Source organism: Amblyomma maculatum, chromosome 1 (assembly GCF_055883805.1).
Source record: "Amblyomma maculatum isolate TAMU_Amacu chromosome 1, ASM5588380v1, whole genome shotgun sequence".
Classification (NCBI taxonomy): domain Eukaryota; kingdom Metazoa; phylum Arthropoda; class Arachnida; order Ixodida; family Ixodidae; genus Amblyomma; species Amblyomma maculatum.
The window spans coordinates 365,183,844-365,209,411 of NC_139344.1; the positions used below are offsets into that span (position 1 = coordinate 365,183,844).

Here is a 25,568-nt window from a genome sequence, read left to right on the forward strand (position 1 = left end):
TACTTACCTCGGGCTTGGCCGCGCAGATATAGCGACCTGCACGTGGCACGGGTATTCAAATTTGAAACGTTGAAGTTGTGCAACATATATCAACACATCGGGTTCTTTAGCTGGAGCTTCGACTACACGGCGCAAATTTCGACGTAACAAAACAGTTATCACTTCTAAACCTATCATTATAAAGGGGAAATATTAGAGAATAGTTTCATATAATTTTAACATAACTCAAAGTCTGAAAGTATGCCAAATGTGTCAAGCTTTATGGCTCTTCATCTCAAATCTGCTTTAAAGGATCAACTAAAAAGCAGAAATGTGAGAAAATCAGCCTCCAATGTAGCAGCAGTTGGCAGTTACTGATCTGTTGATTGGTTTTAGTGGGGGAACATAAAACATAGTCATAGTCGCTCAGGTCTTCGGGTGATATGCCTATAATTTACAACGCCACGCCGAAGCAATGGGAGGCTGCGTTGTCCAGTTCGGAGTCGAAAGACCAGCTTTGGCTTATTGAACGGGCTAGCCGGGCAGCAAAGGCCGCGAGAGTCCTGGAATGAGGACCCAGCCACAGGAGGTCTACATTATTATTTTTCTTTTTTGTATTATATAGAGTTTTCTCTCTCTCTCTCTCTCTCTCAGGTGATATGAGAGCAATGTCTCCGCGAGGATTTCGTATAAGAGAAATAGCTTCAACAACACTTTTCTTCACCAGTTGCTTCACCTTAGGAGCAGTAGTACCTCTTCTGGCAGTACCTGAAGTCCTGATTATACTTCGACTCTAGTGAATGATTTATACGTTCCAACTTTATCATCTCTTCCATCAACGTTGTGAAGTTAGCACTGATGTATACCAGCTAGGTCTTGTTTCATGGTCGCCTCTTTGAAGATGGATTTTGATTTTATCACACTTGCAGCGTTGTCCTTAATTTCTTCAAAAACATATTTGATGACTTCAAGATTCCATGCATTGTATACTGCTTCATTCACCATATTCCCCATAATGTCAAGACGCTTTTGCCGCAGATGAATATTAGGTGCTGTTGTGAGGGAGGAAGCAATTCTTGACGGGTATTTAGGGACGCCTGTTTGTGTTGTGCAGTGACCCATCCATAGAAAAAAAAAGAGCTGACCACATTTAGGGATACTATGCATTGCACGAAGAGTGCAGTTCTGGTGAATCCGTTGAAACATCTTATTAACGTGTAAGCATTATATGGCTATGCTTGCGGTTTCGTGACATCAATAGCTTCTCCGCACGATTATGTTCGAACGAATGAGTTTATAAGAAAAAGAATGGTCGCTTCAGATATAGCATAAAAAAATCTCGTATGGGAAATCGGGAGGTGCGTGTAAGTCAATTAGGTAATTATAGTCAACTAAGTCAATCAAAAATCGAAATAGCCAGGAGGGATAACATCCAAAGGGGGTCACGTGGTACTACTCGACTTGCGCTGACGTAGGCCTAGAATTCAGTGTCGGGAAATTCAAATGTTTCACCGAGCGGGAAAGGGCATGATTTGCGTGCACAAATGGGTGGGAGTGGTTAGAAAGTGTGTAAAGAGAGGTAATCAACCAACTGCATTTTGACAAATTCCGAGTGCATTGCAGCACCTGCAGTACAGAAATTCGAAAGCCTGAGTGTTGCTGCTGCACAACGTACACCGCACGCCCCTTATCGAACCCAACCAGCGTGTCTTTGAACACATCAAAGTTCACCGGAGTTCTGTAATTGGTTTACAGTAAAGGAAAGACACAGTATCTCTTATTCGCGGAATCCCGCTGGCACATCTCACGTACAGCACTGAAACACTCAGGCTCGCGCATTTCTCCGGTGCAGATTCTGCAATGATCTCGGAAAAATTTGTATGAAGGCGGAAGTCCCCTTCCTTCCTAGGATATGTAGGATGCCCCATCCGTGATGTACAAATAACTTTTCATACTGAATATACCTTGTTCAAACAACCTCCAGAGTACAGTGATGAGCAACTTCTAGAATTTCTTAAAGATGTCGGAGTTATATCAGCACGCCGACAAATCAAGTACCGGCGTCAACTGGATGGAACGGTGGATACCCATCCCCTACACTCATTGACTCTCCCATTTAAGGACGACCGATTATTACCGCAGAGGGTGTACTTGGGCTTCGCAAGTCATCTAGTACAAGAGTATCTTAGACAACCACTCCGTAGCTTCAACGGTCAGCGATTCGGCCATATGGCAATGAGCTGCCGTGCATCTCGCCGATCCAAGGTTTGTTCGCAGAGCCATGAGCACACCCTGTGCAAATAATTCCTGCAACTGAAGTGTGCCAACTATGATGGTAAACATGCAGCTTCATTCTCGGGTTGTCCCCAAAACATAGCGGCTTCTAACATCTGGCGTCATGAAATACTTCGTTGCCGGTCACTTCGAAAACACACCCGCTCCTTCTAATCTGGAAGCAGTGAATCTAGTGCTCCAAAATCTAGTGCAGCATGACAGACACCAAGCTTCGAAATCTGAGTCGTATGCGTCCACGCTGAAGTGTACTCGACAAAATTGAAGCGGGCAAGCGCAGAATTCTACCTCGAGTTCTTCAGCTGCGCTGCCCACTTTTGTGTTGAAGAGGCATGTTCGGAGCGTGGCTACACCCAAGTGCAAGGCCCTATTTCAGAGCCACATTTCAATGTTGTTCTGTTTGGCCTGCGCAAGTGTTACCCGATTCAGCCCCAGTTGCTGGAAAGAAATCTTCCTTCTCAATGGTGCAGCTCATTCTGCTCAAGCCGTTTACTGCACCTGGATGTATTATGACGGCCATTCCTCAACAAACAACTTCCCAGTAGTGCAGGCTTTGCTTTCGGTAGAGCCTCTGGTCGCTCAGCTTCCTAAGTTCTTCACTGGGAAAACTTATTATGAATAATCATTACCACTATGTTGCCGTTTTTCAGTGGAATGCAAAACGTTTAAGAGCAACAAGTGCAGACTTTCGCAGAATTCTTGAGTGAAACAAATTTCTTATATTTGCATACAGGAAGCTGGTGTGAGTAATAAGTTCCAGCGTCCAACAACGAACAAGCAGCGTGGAAGCAAGAAGAAGAAGAAGAGCCTTTATTCCAGATTGCATGCTGTTATTTATAGCCTACAAGCGGCTGCATGATAACGGCCAGAGCGCATGCGCGACTGATACATTACACTGTGCATCATACAAATCATACCGTCCTTCTGGCTTGAGTATGATAATGTGTGTGAGGAAGGACCTTCCCTCCTACCTCATCCAGTCCAGTAAATCTTATGTTCCGGAGTTAGTGGCTTGCGAAGTGCCCTCTGGAAGGGTCTGTGTTACTGTTATAAGTATTGACTTGCAAGCATCTTATCTCCATTGATGCTCTTTTTACTACCTTGAAGATAACGGGCTATAATTTGCTGATTTTGCGGAGATTTTATCTTTCATAATATTGTACCTTGTTTTTTGATGCAAAAATAAACTTTCAACTTCAACTTCAACATCCGAAATTTGCGGAAGGGTCATTGAGTGAGCCGCAGATGAATGCAACGTATATGTTCGGAACGATGGTTCTCCGACCTTTTTACGCGGGGTTCGCTATTGATGCTGTATAGATCTTGCTCTGCGGACTCATTATCTGGTGTCTGACGTGGTGTAGGCCACAGACTTTGATGCACGCGGTAGTGATCACACTCCAATTCTGGTAAATCATCCTAGTTTACACTGCCCGGCGTAAATCCTAAGCTACCTTTTGGGAAGCTTTTCGTCACAACTTAATTCAACAAGTTTCCCTAGACATTAGTATTGACTTCAGAGCGCTGGTGCCAGATAGCGCGAGTCGGTGTACCAAGGAAGTCCCCATACCTGATGAGTTTACAAGTATTGATAGAGAGTATGAGCGACTGAGGGCACATCGAAGAAAAGGGAAAGAGCTTACCGTCGATCCAGGTGTTTAGAATCATATTGTGAGGCTCAAAAATTATTTCGGTATTGCAGAAACGTCTGCCGCAATTAGGAAGGGGAAAATGGCGCGCCTTCTGCACTACGTTGACCCCACATACTCCATTACCAAAAATATGAAATATGGTTCGTTTCTTAAGCAGGCCCGCTACTGTGAATGTCCCTTTCAGAGCTCTTGCAATGACAGAGAAAACGTTAAAAACAGTCCTGGCTGATAAGCCTTGCCAACTTATTTCTCGCCCAGGCATTTCATTAGAGTGCGAGGAATTTAAAAACTCAACTACATATGCGTTACAAGAAATAATTAGTGAATGCTTCAATACTGAACATACGTGTTAGAATTCTATATTAACAATCGATCGGTGGGCATAAAAGTGCTGATGCGTCGTGCCGTCTAAAGGCTGCTGCTGGGCCCGATGCTATTTCTTGTGGAATGCTTCAAAATCTCGAGCCCAAGGGCCCCGCAGTACTTTTGGGGATATTTAATATTACCAGTCATGGAAAATTGCACGCGTCATTCCTGTTTCAAAGCTCTGTAAAGCCTCATTGCTTCTTGACGCCTTTCGCCTCGTGAGCCCAGCGACCTCCTTAGGTAAAATAATTTAGGTGATTTACGTCGCGCTTCGTTGGTGGTGCTATGAAACGAGAGTTCTTTCTTAGGTTATGGCTGGATTTCATCGACGCAGGTGTAGTATAGATGCAATCATGAACCGAGTAACATGTGTACAACAAGAACGTAGCAAAGGCAATGTCACCATCGGAGAATTTTTGGACATCAAGCCTGCGTTTGATACTGTAAGTCGCATTTATGTCCTGCCAAGTTTACTAGACTTCGGTGTGAGGGGAAGATCGCTACATTTAATTGTTGACGTTTTAGATTGCAGGGAAATATTCTTGCAGACGAGTGGAGAAAGAAGGACGGAACACAGCCTCATGCAGAGAGTGCCGCAAGGCAGCGTGCTAAGCCATATTTTGTTCAACAGTGTGATGGCTGACTTGTCATCATGAACGCTCCCTCCTGTTTTACACTGTTCCCTGTATGTTGATGATGTATGCACTTTGTTTTCCGGCAAAACGACAGACTTCATTCAGTCTACTTTGGAAGCAGGCCTATATGCCATTGACTGCGTTTTAAAAAGAGAGGGATGATGCTCTCTCACACAAAACCAGCAGTTTTGCATTTGACTCTAAAAAAATGTTAAGGATTTCCGGCACTGCCTTAACAGTCAGTCTTTAACGTTTGTTAGGCAGCACCGTTTTCTGGGTGTAGTCCTTTACAGACAACTTTCTTGGGCTGAGATAAAATCTATCGAAGACCCAGTGAACACTGTTGTGCACGCGCTTCTCGGGCTTGCATGTAGCTCTTGGGGCGGTTCTTCGTTACCTCTGCTCACAGTTCGCAATGCACTAATTTATAAAACATTGTGTATTCCTCTTCAATTCTAATCATACACCAATTGTTTCAACAACGTCGCCAGCTTCTTCCAAAATTTAAATTTTTGAAAGAGATAGAACATCCTGCCCATACAGGAGATTTGTCTGTTCAAGGAATAATTAGGATAATTCCTTTTTTGTGAACCAACGTAGAACTTCCAATAACAAAATATGAAAAGATGACCTTGACCTTATTAGGTGTCGGTGTTCTCCATTCCGTGGTGTCCACCAAAAAGTGCTTCCCTTTCCCCAAAAATCTAACTTAAAGTTGGTTTTATAATTTGATCAATTAAACCCAGTTAACAGCAGATTCAAAAGGTGGTGTTACGCTATCGCTGCAACACTCACACTTTCGCTCTACAGCTAGGTTAGAACCATATTTAAATGCCTCCAATTTTTGTCCCCGGGTTTCACTAATGACTTCGCAATGCAAAGACAAGAGTGCGGTCGCTCTGCACAGGAAGTTACGCGTGGAAGGAAACAGCGAAGGCTGGCAGTATAGACTAAAGTGATGCAGTTATGAGGCACGTTTGTAGTTTCGGAAGACATAATTGTTTTCGTAACCCTGCCCTAAAAGATAACCTTGAAATCCCACTGTCCTTAACTGCCCGCCCAAATGGACTTCAAATTCCTATATAAAAGAACCGACAAAACTATGGCGAGCCCCACCGTTTCAAGACCCCTCGCCGATCTTTGAAAGCTGTATGTCAGTCCGCGCAAAGTATAATATCGGAGGGGCCACTTCACGTCCAAATAGCTCCTTTTCTAGCCTCAATGTAGGCGCATTTTACACTACGTATGGTACGTGGGAGAATACAGAGTACGTAATGGTTGCTCAGGCCCTGGCGATAAGTAACTATGAAATATTATCCCGAATAGATTAAACATAGGTATGATTTCTTACCTTTGCCAACTGTATTTCGAAGTTTAAGACAGACTCCGTAATATTATCAAGGTCGTAGTCATTAATTTCTTTCTTTATAGAATCGAGAGCTGCTTGAAAGAACAACCTGTAAGCATTGAAGAATCCAGGGAAACTTTCATTGCTTATATTTAGCAGGTCTTCTCTCGGGAACATAGGGAAATTGATTTGGTCCATCTGTAAATAAAAGGCAAAAACAAGAAACCTAGATTAGCGTAATAGAAAGGTAATCCAGCTTGTGACAAGCAAAAAACAAATCATATGTGAATAAAAATATCCATACCAGGAGCATAGAAATGGGCATGGGCAGGGCATGTAGTAGGAAGGTAGGATAACCGATGGTCTCCAAAAGTAACCACTGTTACGACCGTGCATCCGCATTTGCGCGCTCTATTGTTCGCCTGTGGGCATGGATAAGTGCTGTGGATATGTGGTGATGGTCCACTGGCTCTAAGTGAGCCTGTTTCCAGGAATCTTGTTTTGTAAGCCTGTTTTGCTTTGTGGACACCCTGCAAATGCCAAATTGACCCTGTCAAGAGAACGTCTGGAAAAACACAAAGAAACGTCCCCCTGCGGGAAATAGCAGGAAGTGCTTTCTTTCTTTTGTTCACCCTTCCAGTCGAGAAGTGCTATCCTCAAGTGATGAATGCCTCCTATCCAAAGGAGACGACAGAGTGACATGTCCGCTGACTTGCAGGACATGAAAAGAGCATGACGCATACGGCCATTAAGTGATTTCCCAGGAATGCAGGAAAGATTTGCAATTGTCGGAAAGGGACAATGCTGGGATCATTATGTGTCGCGCACGTGCGCTTGGGTTTCTGAGAAGGAAACCCACTTGTCAGAACCAGCCTGTGGTTTCTTTGCTGAAGAATAGAAATGTACCTCCTCTCCTCGCCGTTCCCAAGCTTTTCCCGCCAACAAGTGATCACGCCCAACGAATTAATGCCGGACCAGTCAGTGCCTCAGACCATCAGTGCAGTGATGTGTTCGATTGGATGCCGATATCTGAGGGGCGTGCCCTGGAACTGATTGGTCAGCATCTTCAGAGGGGGGGCTGGACATAGGGGGTTTTAAGGACAGTGCAGAGCCCGAAAAAAGGGCTCTGGGCCCTGGGTAAACGGCTCATCCTGTCGCTTCTCGATATGAACTCTTAACGCTTGCCATTTTGCTGATGTACCCTTCTTTTTCGTGTAAATAATCATGTAAATAAGTTTTCTCAAAGTGCCATTAAACCTGCTTGTATATATTTTACCAACTTCGAAGATTCAGTCCTTCTTCAACCCCGAGTCTCTGCACGCTACCAAGTGAAGGCCGGGTCGACGTAGCCCCAGCGTCACGACAACTGGTGACCAGCGGTGGGATCTGAATCTACAAGCCACAACATCTGATGACTGGAGGTGGGATCTGGATCTACAAGCTACAACATCTGGTGATTCGAGGTGGATCAGAATCTACAAGCCACAACATCTTGTGATCGGAGGTGGCACCTCAAGCAACAAGCAGGAGCAACAATCGGCCAACAAGAAAGCAGCTCGGAACATCGATCGCATGTGTGGGTGAGTGCTTGGCTTTTCTTCTGATGTGGACCAGGTTCTAGAACAGGGTTAGATTTTAGAACTGGTAAAAAGTGTTGAAACGCCTTTAGGTTTGGTAGTTTGCACTGTTGTTTTGGAAGTAGCCGACACTCGGAGCGATCATGGACCTACAAAAGCTGCAGAAACCGGAACTGTTGCAATTGTGTGAGGAATTGGGAATTGATACAAGTGGTTTGGCACGAAAACCTTTGATTATAAAGGCAATCACAGATTTGGGAACCGATGATGAGGAGCTCAGTGAAGCATGGAACCTCATCGGTCAAAAAAAGGAGCAGCTCAGACAGCAGAAAGAGCGGGAAAAAGAGGAAAAGGAGCGCGAACGTGAGAGGGAAAGAGAGGAAAAGAAGGTAGACATTGAGCTCCGGAAATTAGAACTAGAGTTGAGCAAGAGGTCGGGCGATTGTCCCCAGCTAGCGGTACCTCGTCTCAACAAGGAGGCAGATTTCAAGATGTCAAAGTACATGCAGCCATATGTGATATCAGGGGATATCGGTCTGTATCTGGCTAACTTTGAGCGAACCTGCGAAAAACTGTCCCTTCAGCGAGACACTTGGTCTCAGAGATTATTGACGGTTCTGCCCTGCGAGGCAGCGGAGGTTGTCGCGCGGCTAAGCAAGGAGGACGCGGACAACTACGAGAAGGTCAAAGCTTGCCTTCTGAGAAAGTATAGGCTTAGCGCCGAGGCGTTCAGACAACGTTTTCGGAACGCTACTAAGTCCAGGGACGAGAGTTACCCTGAATTCCTGTACAATTTAAGAGTTAATTTGGGCGAGTGGCTAAAGAGCACTGATTCCTACAGTGATAGGGACGCTGTAGTCGAGCGAATTCTTTTGGAGCAGTTTTATAACTGCCTCCCAGAAAAAGAAAGAAATTGGTTACGGGACCGAGGCGAAATTAAGTCGGCAACTGAAGCTGCCGAACTTATTGAGGAGTATGCTTCGCGCCGACAATTCAGCAACACAGCAGTGGATAGACCCCGCAATCCCAAGTTCAGTGTAAATAACCGTCAGAAAAGGCACTTTGCTAGATTTGCAAACGAAGAAAGGAAGGCTTCTTCAGGCAAACGCCCTAGAAAGGACGGCAGTGAGAAAAGTGGGGAAGTGACCAACGCGCAGAACACAAAGAACAAGCTTGGGGCTAGGAAGCCGCTCACATGCTTTAGGTGTAATGAGCAGGGTCACATTGCCGTCAACTGCCGGAAAGAAAAGTTTGCTTTCTCGTATGTCAGTGACTGCGATGAACATAGGCAGCTTTTGGAACCCTACCTGCATGACCTAGTAGTCAACGGGAAGCCTTGCAAGGTACTGCGCGATTCGGCCGCAACGATGGATGTTGTCCATCCGGTGTATGTGTCGCCTTCCGACTATACAGGACAGTGTGCGTGGATCCGCCAGGTAGTGGAGGAACAGAGTGTGTGCTTGCCAATCGCGAACGTGGTCATCGAGGGCCCTTTCGGCAAGTTAACAACCGAGGCTGCCGTTCAGGAAACCTTCCTAAGTACTATCCGTATTTGTTCTCCAACAAATCGGACATGCTACTGCGAAAGAGGGGCATCCTTTTCGGAGACAGAGTTGTGCCAGCCTTAACACGTTCAAAGGCGCGAGAACTAGCTACACTGCTCATTCCAGAGAAAGCCACAGCGGAGGAAACGGCAGATAAAACAGTGGTCGAAGCGGAAGACAGCAGGTCAGAAAACTTTGAGAGCGAGGCATCTCAAATAGGTCAACTTGAAAGTGAGCTTGATGAGACGCGGAATGAGGGCGTTCTTGAGAATAACCTCTTGCCGCCAGTGTCTAATAATCTCACGAGACTTTTAAGTGGAACCCGAGAGGACTTAGCTATGAAGCCTTATGTGCAGAGGGAAGCCGTGGTAAATCTAACGTTAAACCTTCCCGAGGAGATGGGGGACAACTTGATTTGCCTCAGCGGAAAGGGAAGCAACGCTCAGGAGCTTCTCAAAAAGACGGAGCAGAGAGGAGAACTAAAGAAATCCCAGCTGTCCGATCTGGGCGAAATAATAACAGAGTTTGAGGCCTGCTTCGTGGACAGGCCAGGCAGGACTGATTTGACTGAGCACTATACTGAGGTGACTTCAGACGTGCCAGTGCGATCAAGGTGCTACCGATTCTCTCCAAGGCAAAGAGAAATTCTGGATAGGGAAGTAACTCGCATGCTGGAATTGGGAGTAATAAAACCCTCGGAAAGCGATTATGCTTCGCCTATGATCTTAGTAGAAGCTCCAGGTAAAGACCCTAGGCCTGTGGTAGACTACCGAAAGCTAAATTCTCTCACCAGGGATCAAGAGTATCCTATTCCGAATATTGAGGAGAGAGTAGAACAGGTCAGTAGAGCGGCATATGTGACTACGCTGGACCTTACTCGAGGATACTGGCAAGTACTGCTCACTGAACGCGCCAGCAGATACGCGGCTTTCGTCACTCCGACGGGCAGCTACCAGCCAACAATGATGAGTTTCGGGCTCAAAAATGCTCCATTTTGTTTTTCCCGACTCATGGATAGGGTTTTAAAGGGGTGTGAAACATTCGCGGTGCCTTATTTAGACGACATTGCGGTTTTTTCCGACTCATGGGCGGACCATATGGTACATCTAAGAGCTGTACTGAGCCTTTTGCGTCAAGCTGGACTAACCGTAAAGGCCGAGAAATGTTGCCTGGCAAGGGCGACCGTGGACTACTTGGGTCACAATGTAGGTCAGGGTTTCAGGAAACCCAGCGAGATTAAGATTTCTGCGGTAGCAGACTATCCGCGGCCGAGCACGAAGACGGAAATTCGAGCATTCCTAGGTCTGACTGGGTACTACAATCACTACATCCCTAACTATTCAGCTTTGGCTAGCCCTCTGACCGACGCTCTCCGCAAGACAGAACCGACAAATGTAGTCTGGGACGAACAAAAGGAAGCCTCCTTCGTAAACCTGAAGGCTGTGCTGATTAGCCGTCCGGTATTGCGAGCTCCAGACTATGGCCGAGAATTCACGGTCCAGTGTGATGCCAGTGATCGAGGGTTAGGTGCTGTTCTCTGCCAGAGAGATGACGACGGTAATGAGCACCCCGTGCTCTACCTGAGCAGAAAACTGAGTTCTAGAGAGAGGGCTTATTGCGCGTCAGTGAAAGAGTGCGCTTGCATTGTATGGGCCATTCAAAAATTGCAGTGCTATCTTGGAGGGGCCAAATTCACCATAGAGACGGACCATTGTCCCCTGGCTTGGCTGCAAACTGCGACATCGAAGAACAGTCGCCTTCTTAGGTGGAGCTTGATTTTACAGCAGTACAATTTTGAAATAAGATACAAAAAGGGGAAGTTAAATGGGAATGCGGACGCGCTTAGCCGCTGTTTCTAAGCGGTCCGAGGTGTTCCTCACCATGTATCCAAATTGATAATCAGGTTTTTATTTTTTTTTCTCGTGCGCTTGTATATGTGTGACTATGTAAAGCAGCACGTTTGGTTTTCTAGGAATACGTGGGTCCTGAACGTCTTGAGAGTGGGCTTTTCTCGAACAACAATGTCAGTTTTCTTTTGACCTGGTCTCTTCAGACGGGAGCCGAGTACTTGCTTCGACATGTGGTTGAGTTTCAGATAGCTCAAGCAATTTGGCCTACAACAATCAAGACAACGCGACAAGCAACAGCGAGCTTCAAGCGTTCACGTGCAGGCCATTAAGTCGTCTCTTCATGCAGCAGCTGCGACTGCTGCCCTCCGAGACTCTTCTGGCGGGGGAGGAGGCTGTTACGACCGTGCATCCGCATTTGCGCGCTCTGTTGTTCGCCTGTGGGCATGGATAAGTGCTGTGGATATGTGGTGATGGTCCACTGGCTCTAAGTGAGCCTGTTTCCAGGAATCCTGTTTTGTAAGCCTGTTTTGCTTTGTGGACACCCTGCAAATGCCAAATTGACCCTGTCAAGAGAACGTCTGGAAAAACACAAAGAAACGTCCCCCTGCGGGAAATAGCAGGAAGTGCTTTCTTTCTTTTGTTCACCCTTCCAGTCGAGAAGTGCTATCCTCCAGTGATGAATGCCTCCTATCCAAAGGGGACGACAGAGTGACATGTCCGCTGACTTGCAGGACATGAAAAGAGCATGACGCATACGGCCATTAAGTGATTTCCCAGGAATGCAGGAAAGATTTGCAATTGTCGGAAAGGGACAATGCTGGGATCATTATGTGTCGCGCACGTGCGCTTGGGTTTCTGAGAAGGAAACCCACTTGTCAGAACCAGCCTGTGGTTTCTTTGCTGAAGAATAGAAATGTACCTCCTCTCCTCGCCGTTCCCAAGCTTTTCCCGCCAACAAGTGATCACGCCCAACGAATTAATGCCGGACCAGTCAGTGCCTCAGACCATCAGTGCAGTGATGTGTTCGATTGGATGCCGATATCTGAGGGGCGTGCCCTGGAACTGATTGGTCAGCATCTTCAGAGGGGGGGCTGGACATAGGGGGTTTTAAGGACAGTGCAGAGCCCGAAAAAAGGGCTCTGGGCCCTGGGTAAACGGCTCATCCTGTCGCTTCTCGATATGAACTCTTAACGCTTGCCATTTTGCTGATGTACCCTTCTTTTTCGTGTAAATAATCATGTAAATAAGTTTTCTCAAAGTGCCATTAAACCTGCTTGTATATATTTTACCAACTTCGAAGATTCAGTCCTTCTTCAACCCCGAGTCTCTGCACGCTACCAAGTGAAGGCCGGGTCGACGTAGCCCCAGCGTCACGACACCACATTCATTCCAATTGAAGGAAAGCTTAGGAGGGGGCGGCAGAAAGTTAGGTGGGAGGGTGAGATGAAGAAGTTCATCGGGGTCAAGTGGACGCAGCTAGCACAGGACCGGGTTAATTGCAGTAATATGGGAGAGGCATTCGCCCTGCTGATGTCCGGCTGATGACAATTACAATGAGTATTTAAATTCAGCAACGTCATAAAGACGTATGTCCTGGAGCTACTTTCGAAAATCGGGTAATGGATCTTCAATCGCAGTTTTGTGGCCTCTAGCCAGCATAGATATATACTTATAACAAAATTGCACACTCAGGTATTTCAGTCAATTAATCAACCAATCAATTAAGTGGAGCATATTTGTCTTAGAATAAAAAAAAACACTTCATCACAATGAAACAAAAATGATAGCTGAAATACTCGCGCTGGAAAACCCGAGAAATTGAAATTGTTTAAATTGCTGAACCTCAGCTCGGTGTGCTGCGCATGATTCACATTATCATGGATGAGGAAGATGTAGGAAACAGGCGGACGGAGTACTCACACTAGGTCCGCAGCAATTATAATCATGCAATAAAGACCCATCACCTTATGGTTTCACTGACTTTCAATCCTGGAACATATTGGCAGAGTTTGCGGATGTCTTTCCTTGATAGAATTCATCCTTGTTTCGGAGCTTCCGCGTCCTGCGGAGGGTTTGGCCTTTGGGAGCGGGCTCCTGCTCTACATTGCTCGGCTGTACCGCAGCCTACGACATCGAAACTACTCTTGCCATTTGCCGCCTCAACCAAAAGACACAACGGAAGCCAAGCAACCCTACCCGAGTATCCCGCCGACCTGAGACGCCACTCGGAAGTCCCCGGAAATGCATTGCGATAATAATCACGGATAACCTATTGAAAATGTGATTTGTAATGGAACAATTGCATTGATTTCGCTTTTCACGAATTTAATTTAATCCGGCGAACGGTTACTTTGAATGTTTGTGAAGTAAATGCTGAAGATAGAAGCGGCAGAAGTGAAAAAGCGACAATGAGGATTTAAATTCTACCCATCAATCAAGGCCAAGCTGAAATATATTTAGTTTTACTAAAGGATTTCAGAAAGCGTAAATAGATGAAAAGGGCCTAAGACAAGCAAACTGTTTCGTTGACAAGTAAAGGATCATAAAAGCTTTGTGTACCTTTTGTTCTCTTCACGGTACTACGCTGAAGATTTTTCTTTAATTGTACTCGTAAAACAAATTCTTCGTGCCTGGCTTTCCTTGCGAGTCAACGCTATGAAAACATTATCTGCAGAAATGTTAATAATAATCAAACGTTATCTGCGATTGCCTGTTTAGTATTACGCTGCCCTGCTTCTATAGCCAGCATTTGTTTCCGCTTTAAGTGGAAGTCGTGTACAGAATGTATTCTGTCTTATCGGGAGCACACAAAAGAGCTCTTTCATTGGGCCACAATCAAGGTTTTTATTACCTGTATTATATACGAATCGGAGGCCTCTAAGCCCCTCCCGACATAGAAGTCAAGTACAGGATGAAGTCCAGTCTTTAGCAAAACTTCCGTAACGTTATTTAAACCCTCCGTTGTGGCGCTCCTTGTAGTCATCGGCCAACCAGCAAGTCCAGATGAGTTAAGTACGCTAATTAGGTCATCAGGCTGGTCTGCTGCTGTGGGGAGGGCTGAGATGAAACAGAATTGTTAAAAAAAAATTCAATCATAACTTAAGGTTCAATCATTTTCAACACGTAAAGATGCTACGAAAGACCGTGATTTCTTTTTTTTTTTTAAATCAAAAGCGGAGAAACATGCGTTTGGTACAGGTTGTACGATTGCCACTCGTGAGTTTAACCAGACCAGCGCCTTTCACGCAGCCTTGCCGAATGTGTTGAATCTCGTGGCGAGGAGTAATTGAGGCAGGATAAATGGGATACTTAAGTAGCTATGAAGACAAGGCAGGCGGCCCCATTCCTGCGTAGCCTCATTAAGAATTCACGGGCAATACTGATGTTTGCCAGTGTGAGGCTTTATTCTAAGTGTGCGGTTGCAGTTTTTTTCCAGTCCAGCTTCTGTAGACGCAGTAGCTCCAGGCATATGTTTGCATTTGTTGAAAAGACATTGTCTGTTATAGGAAAGAAATCACGAATACTGAAGTCAAATTTCTAGGTTGAACCCACTGATTATAAATGCTTATCTGCGATTTATGGCTATATATTCGGACAGCCTCGCACACCGACCTGAATTAATCTTCTTGTGCTCCTCACACACCTACGGAGTTTTAATTGCAAATAGGCGACTAACTTTCGCTTGGGCAGTTTGTTCTGTTCAATTCTTACCCCCCCCCCCCCCCCCCACACACACACGCACACGCACGCACGCACGCGCACACAAACCCACATACACACACAGACACACTCAAATACACTCAAACACACTCACACTCAAACACACACAAACGCGCGCGTACGCGCGCGTTTTTGTGTGTTTGTTAGGATTGATGTTAGGATCAATGTACACATGGAACCAAACATTGCTGCCTGTGCTTCTTATTTAATTATGTAGACCTATGTAGTTACCGCAATTTCTGCTGCTTTGTTTTTACGGTTTTGCGCTCAAACATTAGAAACGGGGACTGCTGAAGGGGCCAGGTCATGGTGCCGTATAAGATCACATATTAGCACACAGAAGTAAAAGTAAGTAGCACACAACACAGCTGTTGAAGTTAACCAGGCGTCACCAGCACTTGTAAGCGATGCGGAACGCCTACCGGCCCCGAAATCTCACCAGTGGTTTCAGAGCTGACAAAACGTACCAGCAATGACCCAGAAGAGACACTTCGCCTATACCCAGTTCGCAAGGAAGACGACTACAGCAGGAAATGTCCACGAAGCCATGTTTTACGGAATTAGACAGCGTAGCTTAATTATTTCCGGGCAATGAAACATCACAAAACCGGAGCAGCGAGCCAGCGGTACTCGAAGAGCACATAAGGGGTGATGAGAAGCCTATTCTGGTCGATGCTACTAAAACAGCGTACATGAGACTTCCGCACCAGCGAATTCAGAAACCTTTAAAAACCTGCCTCGTCGAGATTTAGGCTTTACGAGAGCTATAAACTACCGTAGTCGTGCGATGAATAGGTGGTTGGGAAAGAAAACTTGCAAAGTCTACTTCGAAGTCCTGAATATCCTTTAGGAGTTGACATATGTCACCGAGTAAAAAGGCGCGGAGCGCGGCGTGATAAATATTTATGGCTGAACTTAAAGTAATAATCTCGCCTTTTTGCATAAATGCTAACACTACAGCCTAATATCATGTCGCATGTAATAACTGACTCGAGCAGAGCTCCACTGTAGTTGTTTGGAAGTGGTATCAACGCTGCCAAGAGCGTTGGTATCATCGGAAAAAGTTAAGGAGGGAATGGCGTCAGAATCGAACAAAAATCGCATTTCTCAATTTCGATGCCAAAATGTGCCAGCATTCTTAGAAAATGTTTTCATCAACTTTAATCCTCAGATGCGGACCAAAAGTCTTTTAAAAAGGATGTCAACTATGCCTCCACCCTCGTGGCCTCGCCTACTCACTGCATGTTTTCCGCGATGGGGAGTGGTTTTTCCATCGTTGTTTATTTAACAGCGAATAAAAGCATTTACTTCAATACAGTTTTGGAAACAATATATGGAACTCTATCAGTGTATTCTGTCATGTCGCACCGGCGGTACGTTAGCATCATGAAACCTGCTTTCGGTGCGAAACGTTCCTTCGCATATTGTGCGTATGGTCGGCGTTCGGTCATTCTGGTGTAGCGCGCGTAATTGTTATCTTTTATCCTTTTCGCAAGTATTGTTTGATAACTGTAATTTGCAAGAAGCAATGTCTTATGTTCTCCTAATTCACGTTAGAAGCTTAAATTCTGTGGAAACGAGTACACGTAACAAGAAACCTTATGTACAACCTGTTTAGAATAAAAAGGCTGGCTTTCAAGCCTTTGATGAAAGCAAGAAAAGAAGGAAGGTGAAGGCGAGCGAAAGGACCACTACCGGGCACTACGAAGCGAATAATGGTAAAGACTACGTATCAGGGGCCTTTTAGGGTACCTTGACAGAAGGTAAATTTTTGAGTCACGATTTCTCAAAACATGTTTTCTGTTGACAAAAGGAACATTTTCTCTGAACTTGCTCAAGTTACTACAACGATATTTTTGTCAATTGTTTCTAAATGTTAACAGAACATTCTGAACCAAGGAAAAATGTGGTGTAGCAATTATTTTTTCTTCACAATTCTTTCTCGGTGGAAAACGGCTAATATTGAGTGTCCGTGTGTACATATTTTTGAAAAAGCAATTTTTACAGCCACTATTATTGTTTTGGTTCATAATAAAACCCGATGTATATAGAACACCAAGAAAAAGTTTCAGGGGTGTTTCTATATAAACTTTTCTAAAGATGTTCCTTCATCAGAGAATTGAGAAATTGAAAAAGTTTCATAATAGCACTTTAAAAAGTTTTCAAACTTTTTAAATAATATTTCGCAGGCTTCTGTATGCCTTCAATGCAAACAGTCTTTAAAATTTCAGCTGAATGCTCTAAAAAATGGGGAATATATTTTAGCGGATGCACCTAAACCTGTATGGCAAATGCCCCCCCCCCCCCCCTCCCAACCCGAATGGTACGTACGGAAGGTTATAGTTGGAAATTGTAATGGTGAGCTGCAAAATTTGCATCAGTTACTGTTCTCTTAACGGATGCATTTTCAGGTAACAAGTTATTGTTCTGATTATTGACGAGTACTAAACAGTTCGCTGAAGAAACTTGACCTGCAGCCTCGACATTAAAGCTGTCTGCTAACGAGTTCCACCAACACAGGAACCAAATATATACATTACCCTCCTAAAGCTGGTCGGAAGGTTTCCATCTTTGCGTTTGTCTTCTGCCGTAGAGGCAATCACAAGATGTCATTTAAAGAGAGATGCTGATAGTGCTACATGGTTTCCAGGCCCAAGCCTGTCTTCAGGATGACGCAGTATGATGGAAAAATACGCAGGAGCTACATATCTCTTGCATTTTATATAAGCTGTTTAGGTCTTGTCAGACGCTGGCATAACAATGAACCGACAAAATTACGAGCTTCTGTCCTGCAACAAAACCGATCGTGGGAGTTGATTTTTGCTTCCTAGGGGCAGTCCACCGGCAGCAGATATCCAAAGAACGCCTACTTGTTGCATACATCGCCCGTTCCCTCACTGTAATAGAACAGCAAGGAAGTAGAGAAAGCGGCTTTCTAACTTACACGTGTATCGTGGGGTGAAGCTACAAAGAGACCGCGGCGACTACATAGTGGCAGTAACAAGAAGAACGCGCATGATTTATTTGCAGGCCTTTTTATACGAGCCGTTGGTGGCGTTGCGATAGTACGGTAATACTGTGCCTTTACGCTACAATATGGGCGTATGAGAATGTTTTTTCTTTACCCCTTTCCTTGCAGTTGTCCGTTGAATGGCTTGCAACACTGAGTGGAACTGCTGTTAATAGCTTGGACGACCGCTTTCCATAGTTGTGTGTTCGTGTATTTTTACAAATCAGGCAATATTTTCCTCAAAGGTATAGCTATCTACGCAAGCCCCAAGCAGATAGAGACGCCTCCATTCAAGAAGTGTCAGTGCAGTTTTCAAGCAATATAATGCTCACAATGAAACTCTGGCATGTGGAGGGATGTCGTAGATGAGCGCTCTGAACGTTTTCAGCCCGGGGGTTCTCTAACGAGCGCGGACATTTCACAGTACACGAGTATCTTGTTCCATACTCAAACTCCTGTCCTCGGAATCGGCCGCCGAGCCTTAATTATTGAGCCACTGTGGTGACACAATTTTACAACTTCTGCAGCTTCCACTGACACAATATTTGAAACGATTATGGCTGGAAAGCAGTCCCACATTTGATTCGGCAAGGATGAACTACATAAAATCATGGCCGACGAGAGATTCCTTGATAGCTTCAATGCTACAGCACGCCATAATTTCTCATGGACTCATACTCGTGCGGTGTCTTCCTGATATAAATAGCATAGTCATACCATGTTGTATGGGGAAATGCTGGAAGGTGTACTCTCGTGGCTCGGTCTATGATCCAAGATTGTGAGCCACAGTCTGTAAGGCACAAAATGCAGTTCACCGACAATCATAAGTCAGATGCCGGCGTTGGTGTTCTGAGCGAAAACATCACGAGCATGGCGCTGCCAAGCGGTAACCGGAAGTCGGGTTGCCTAACATTACGTTTGGCAGAAACTGCCAACTAAGGTCTCTCATTTCATCTGGGAGGGCACTATCAAGATTAGCCTGCCAGGATCGTTGCATTCATGTTACCTGTAGGCCACGCAGGAATGTTCATACGGCTACGTTAGAGCGGGGCTTGTATTTGGGGGCCTGCGCTATTGCGTCATATTCTTATAGGCGGAGCCTAAGCCTTCCCCATAAATTTTATGCATGCATTTTCCCCCACCATTAGCAGCTACATAATCTCCGATCAGTTCTCGAAAGAGTTTATTAAAGGAAACTTACCAACGCAGGCGTTATAGGCAACAGCTAGCTTATCCGTGACCGTTTGTGCATTTTCTACCAGGACCATGCTTCCCAGTATATCTACACAAAAACAAAAGAAAGGGATTGAGAGCAGCGTTCACCAAGGAATCTTTCATTTCAATGAATTTCGATGTCAAAGTTCCTTGCTGAAGACAGGCCGACCCCACCAGGTCGCTGTGCCATGGGAAAGGTTTGGAAAACAAATGATTCAAGTTCAAAACATGAGGACGACCTGAGCTGAAATATTTTTAAGAAACCCTTCATCGGGCTAGTAGTTTATCTGGCTAGTAATGTGTATCATTTTTTAAATTCATGTAATTCTGTGACTAAAAATGTTGTAGTCTGGTCTAAATTCTGTTCTGCACATTCAAGACAGTGCAAACATGTATAATGTTGTAATTTAAAGGCTGCGTTGTATCTTGTTCGTTTCGCTGTGTGCGCTGCTCTTGTCCTTGTACTTGACGGGGCATGGGAATACGTCAAACTGCTTACAACAGCAAGTTTCCCCCCCCCCCATTCCCCATGCTTATAGAGAGCATAAAGAAAGGTTTGATTTGAAGTATAAGTTGATAAATGTTACCAGTTGCTGATTAATGCGAACTAAACTCAATGCTTGCGGGTATTCCGTGGCAAGCGGTGTGTCATCATGATTGTTTGATTTTCCCAGTGACAGATAGGCTAACGCTCAGCACTACGTTCTCTAAACCTTGTTGCTAATTAAATAATTTCACCAGATACCTTGCTCGAAAATTTCAGCACATAATGCTGGGGCATAAAGCACCTGGCGTCCTGGCGTTTTAATGGCTCTGGGGAAAATAAACCTTTAATACTACATCAGTGTCTCTCCATGCAAGCTTTAACTCATTTTAGTGCGTCTTAGACATTGAGGTCTTCGATTGTATAGTTTGGACCAAGAACAGCTATGCGTTAGGTACTGTTCGCATCGCAGTGTACATTTCTTTACACGACATTCTGCAACAACTTTTGGGAAGCAAGCCCCAGAACAAAAGAGCTGTTCGGAAACTTCTTGGGTAGTGCACGGGCCACAAGAACAAGATTATTAACGCGCTAATGCAACTAAGAATTACGCATTTTCACAAGTTACTCTAAGAACTGGTATCTTAAAAAAAAATAAACTGAACTAAACCTAATAGTAAAAACAATCAGTGGTTTATACTGCCAGGAATTTCTAAAAGGCTCCTGAGCTTACCCTGTGATGGCTGGGAAAACTAGCTGTAGGCATGCATTAGACACGACAATTGGTTATTTGCAAGTACTGACTAAGTGACAAAAACACTCAAATAACGAATAATCGAAATTTGTCGTAGCGGATGATCGTCTTTGGATTAATGTCGACTGCGGTGGACCCATATTTGAAACAGGCAGTTGAAGCACGAGCTTCTACGGTATCGCCACCAGGAGAGAAAACGCAACGGCTCCTATAATACGCAGCCATACTTCTCATTTGCTAGCCAACCACGAAGAAAATTACACTGGGCCTTACTTTTCAGGTTTTCGCGCACAGTGTCGCTAAGAAGCTCGATGAGGCCGAAAGAGTGCCTGTGTTCCGGTATCTCATTCTTTTCCTCCCATCCACCGCATGCGTAGGAGTAGAAGTCCACACAGGGGTTGGCAGAGTGGTTGAGTGACTCATTAATCATTTGAGCTGAAATATAAATCAGAGCGTCAGAAATTATGAAGCGCGGGTCGAAGTAAATAAATAATAAGAAACAATCATGTGGCAGATGTAAAAATACTATTTTTAATGGTAACACAAGAAATATTTCCGATGGTTGTTCGATCATTTGTCTATCCCTGTATGCTGTATCAGCGTTATAGAGTTGACCTTGACTTTAATTGGCGAAACGGGCCTGAACGCCCGGAATACGCACTGTTACTTTGGTTTGGTGAAAGAAAGTAGAAATGACTGGGTGCCAAGAGCATTAAAGTGGTCGCGTGCGAAATAAGTTGAGCAGTTTGGAGCTTCAGTTCGATAACAAATTCCTCAAATCAACTAAGGTGCAAATGTATTTATGAAAGGACGAGTGCAATATATTGTGGCGTATTGTGATCATATGGTTTATGTGAATGTATATTAGTTTGAATAAGACAGACAACTGTAATAGGGGAAGATGGGATGTATAAATGTTCTTACATATAATTTCGTAATCTCCACAAACATCGTACGCATATATAGAAGGCAAGGAGCTGCGATCAGAAAGCAGTGAACCTCCACATAGGACATTTCTTGTAACTTGTAGATTTTTATCGGAAGATTTTAGCCATCTGCCACAAAGAACAGCATCGTATTCAAGAAGCTGATATCTGCATAGGTTCAAGCATAGCTCCCGTCTTGGGGGACAGGTTTCTAGCATCCTCTGAAAGGCGATTACAAGGCACGTTGCAACATCTTGACGTGACACGCGTGTCCCTGTACGTGGATGATTGTCTGGCATTACTAAGTGATCTTGGGATGGGTACCTGCTGAAATCGGCCTAGACGGTGACGTCCACCTATTCGTGCGCATCAGGTGGGTTCCGGCCCGTTCATCAGCGAGCTTTCAATGCCGGCGAAAATCTCCCCAAAACTCGCTCGCAGTGAGCTCTACGAGATCACCGAAATTCTGGAGTCTTATGTTCAGGATGAGCTTCTGAGCGTTAAAAAAAATCATGCCTCTTAAATACACGGTCAGCTCGACTTTGTTTTACACACTGGTGTACAACATCTTGGTTCGTCCGTGAAACCCATAACGAAAAACAAGGCTGCTTCTGTAAAGCAGTGCACATTTGAAGTTAGTTAACATATGCAACCTTTCGATGCGAATAATTCTTGAGAACATAAATTCGAAGAAAGTTTTTAGTATTAGCTTCAATGTTGGCGAGCTGCTAGGTAGCGTCCACCTGTCATTTCCATCATTGCAGAAAAGGGACCCTGGGAGCAAAATTAAGGATGCAGTTCTGTCTAAAAAAGTCCACGTGATTCCATTTGTATACACAAGTTGTCAAGCAGAGTCAGGAGAATTGCGAAGAAAGCTAGAGTCAACATTATCTTCTTCACTCTTTGGAAACCCTCAAATGTGTGCTTGATGACAACGGATAATAGAAGGGTTCCTTGCACCGTCAAACGAGAAAGCAAGTTCACGGAAGGTGTTTCTGAAGTAGTGTCCGCATACCTTTTATATGCGGTAATGTTTACGTAGTCCAAACTGCCAGGATATATAACGAAGAGGAAGAGAGTACAGATCGAATGTAGTTAGCAATGCAAGAGTTCTTGGTCGAGCGCTGTGCTTACTGCTAAAAGAGAAGAAACGGGACTGTGTACCTTACTTTGAGTAGATGCCGTTTCTGACAAGGTCGCAAGACAAATGGCAGTGCCTCGTCATTGAGCTGTATTATAGCGGCGCCATATGATATTTTGTTAACGAATCTTCCATTTTATTTTGGATAAAGAATTTTTGTTTTTGAACGGTCACGGGTAGGTGGTGGTGTTTGGCCTACCATCTTTTTGAATCGTTCTTTCGTTTGATTTGGTCTTCCTTTGAAGCGTCTTTTGTGTTTTGACAGATCCTTTGAATTTCGTTTCAGCTCACGCGTATTCTCCGGCTTTTCCATTTCTTAAAGAGTGTTTAAACCTCATAGCATTGCTTCTTGTTGTCCTTTATTTGTTTTTATCCGATTTGGTTAATTTCTCACGGCATTTATTGTTTCAGTCGAGGCGTTGCTAATACTACTGCACTTTTGTGCTGGTGTGACGCGGTGTGTTTCTCTGCTCTTTTTCACTAATGCAGTCTGGAGACAGTTTTTCTTCTCCCCTTGTTGGTTTGAATTTTTTTTTTTTTTTTTTTGGGGGGGGGGAGGGGTTCGATCGGCTCGCTGGTTGTTTGTTGCACGTTATTGGATCGGCTTATTGAGTCTGTAATTGTACTTGATGACATTCTCCGTTCATTCCTTTTTAATGGATGGTGGTCCTTGTTGTTTCGAGTCATTTGGTGACTTTAAGGCTCCATTTCCTGACTTCGCTTAGTGGGCCTGCAAGGGCTGAGAGTAATTTCTTAATTTGTGATTTTTTTCATCATGTCTGACATCTTACCCGGCGCTGGTTTGTGACCGAGGTGTTTGTTTTCGACGAAATAAATAGCTGAGATCGCTTCTATATGTCTTGCATTTAATCAGGAAGTTGACAGTCTGCATTTGCGTGCGTCTTGATTCTTTTTCGTTCGTGTAGGCATACCGCAACTACTTCCCTGTTTCCGAAGTTTCCGAATATGAACCAAGTATACCGAAAAGGTTTATTGATTTATATCCGGGTAACCAGTAGTGTGGCGTCTTAGAAGGGGTACATTGTCGCGGCGCCAAAGATTCAAGGGTACATTTTCAGGCAGAGTATTTATTGAACACTTGTGAAACAAATAAATGTTGAGAACATCGAAGAGGAAATTCGCATATGTGGCATCAGCAATATATTACAGCGCAGGGTGCGCCAGATATCGGGTGAGCAATAAGAGCGGCAGGTACTCGGCAAGGTGGGCCGTGTAGCTGCCATTTGGCGCTGTTTTCATGCATGCTTTTATAGTGACTGTAACCTTTTGCTACGAGTCTAATAGGGGCAACTTCCAGGAAGTTCTGGGAGTGAAGTGCTTTGTGGGGCCTTGTTAAAGTAGGAGCATGAATTTTTATAGGGTATACTTTGCTCAAGCAAAGGAGTAATAGCAGCTAGAAGGTAATGACTCATGCTGGCGTTATAGCAGTCCCGGTGAATGCAGTTTAGCCTCAGCCTCTTGTTTCTCTTTTGGTCATGGCGTCAGTCGTGGGAGGCGTCAAACATAACATTCTCGTAAACTGAGTTGCATGCAGCCTTACGTACATGTGCTATGAGCGTATATTTTGCTCTAAACATTTCACCTCTGGACATCTTTTTCTCGAGCAGCTATAAACGATAGTGTGTCCATGCTGCATCGAATAGGAAGAATGACACGCATGAAGAAAACAATCAGCTACATAATTAACAAGGATCTGAGTGGCTTCTCGCTGCGCCACATTCTTCTGATGTAAATTGGTTTTTAGAAACGAAAGCCTCATTAACTGACTCTCTTTGCACTGTTGAGGTGGCACAGCGATTACGTTGCTCGAGTGCTGTGCCCGTCAAGGATGCGTGATCGAATCCCGACCTCAACGGCACCTTTTCGTTGGAGGCGAAAAGCAAGGCATTCGTGTATTGTGTGATGTTAGCGCATGGTATTAAACCCCAGGTGGTAGAAATTTCCGGAGACTTCGAATACGGCGTCGCTCCATTCTATAAGCCAAACCAGTAACTCTCTCTCTCTCCCCATAGACATTCAGTTGTGATGTGAAGCAAGAGATGCACGAGGCAGTGACAGAAGGAAGAGGTAAGCGCTTTGACGTAGGTCTGAAGCATATTTTGATCGCCAGGACTTCTTAAAGTGCTCTTGCTTTGCACAGCTTAAGGGTATCTCGCATTTATGCCCGACTGAAAAATGAATTGTGGTTGCCCCTGCCGGTGAGTGAGGTTACTGTAGAGATTGGGCATTTCCTTTCTTGAGATTGTTACTAGTCTGCTGCCACAACACGATATATTGCAACACGGGACAGAAACCTTCCTTGTTTGAGCCCCCTTCATCTATCTGACAGAAAAAAAGCTGCAATTTAATAACGAATTCGCCACGATGGGTCACTGATTACTGCGCTTTATTGAATCAGAGTATCCAGGATCAATCTCGGTCAAGAAGGTCGTGCTTAGACGCAGGTGAAACGCAAATAATTGTCAGTGGTCTAGCTCTGGTTAAACCGGGTAGAATTGCGTTAACAATACCTCCACGGCTGCGCTTATGGTTCAGCTCCAGCGAGCTTTGTTCCTTTCAGACTTCCTAGCAGCATCACGAAGCCGCTCCTTGTCTAGTCTTTTTGCACGCTCTTCAGCAGTCTGCTCGGTGCGCCATTTTCGCCTGGCTTCATTCTTGCGTTCTCAGCTGTTCCGAGATTCCCCACCAGTCGACATGGAGCCACTCTATGAGGCAAGAAGCTGCAGCTGAGACTGATCACTAGTAGTGGACACAAAGCCACTTTGAGAGGTACAGCGCAATCGTCTGGCCGCATCTAGAGCTCGACGCTTTGCAAGCCGTTCTTTACGTTTCTCAGCAGCCTCTTGTGCACGTTGTAGTTTTCTGGCTTCAGCGCGACGCCGATGCACCTCTTTAGCAGATGGCATAGCGAAGGTTTAGACGGAGCCGAAGCGCGCATATATTCTTTCCGTACCTCCTCACTCTCTATTATTGCGAAAGCAATACTACGCTACGTCTTAACGCTCGTCGCTGTGTGCCGTGTCGGTGTCCGTGCTCGTGTCCGTAGCACCCTGG

At 44.8% G+C, this 25,568-nt stretch overlaps 1 protein-coding gene across 1 annotated transcript in view; it reads right to left on the bottom strand.

Moving 5' to 3' along the window:
* LOC146208020 (neprilysin-1-like) overlaps positions 1-25,568 on the bottom strand; it is a 48,435-nt gene that overhangs the window by 1,766 nt on the left and 21,101 nt on the right. Inside the window, exons 3-6 of the mRNA XM_084577925.1 lie at positions 20,700-20,861; positions 19,175-19,255; positions 14,095-14,300; positions 6,276-6,470 (exon numbers count right to left, since the gene is read on the bottom strand). Coding sequence (XP_084434051.1) covers positions 6,276-6,470; positions 14,095-14,300; positions 19,175-19,255; positions 20,700-20,861 — 644 coding nt within the window. The remainder of the gene's footprint in view (positions 1-6,275; positions 6,471-14,094; positions 14,301-19,174; positions 19,256-20,699; positions 20,862-25,568) is intronic.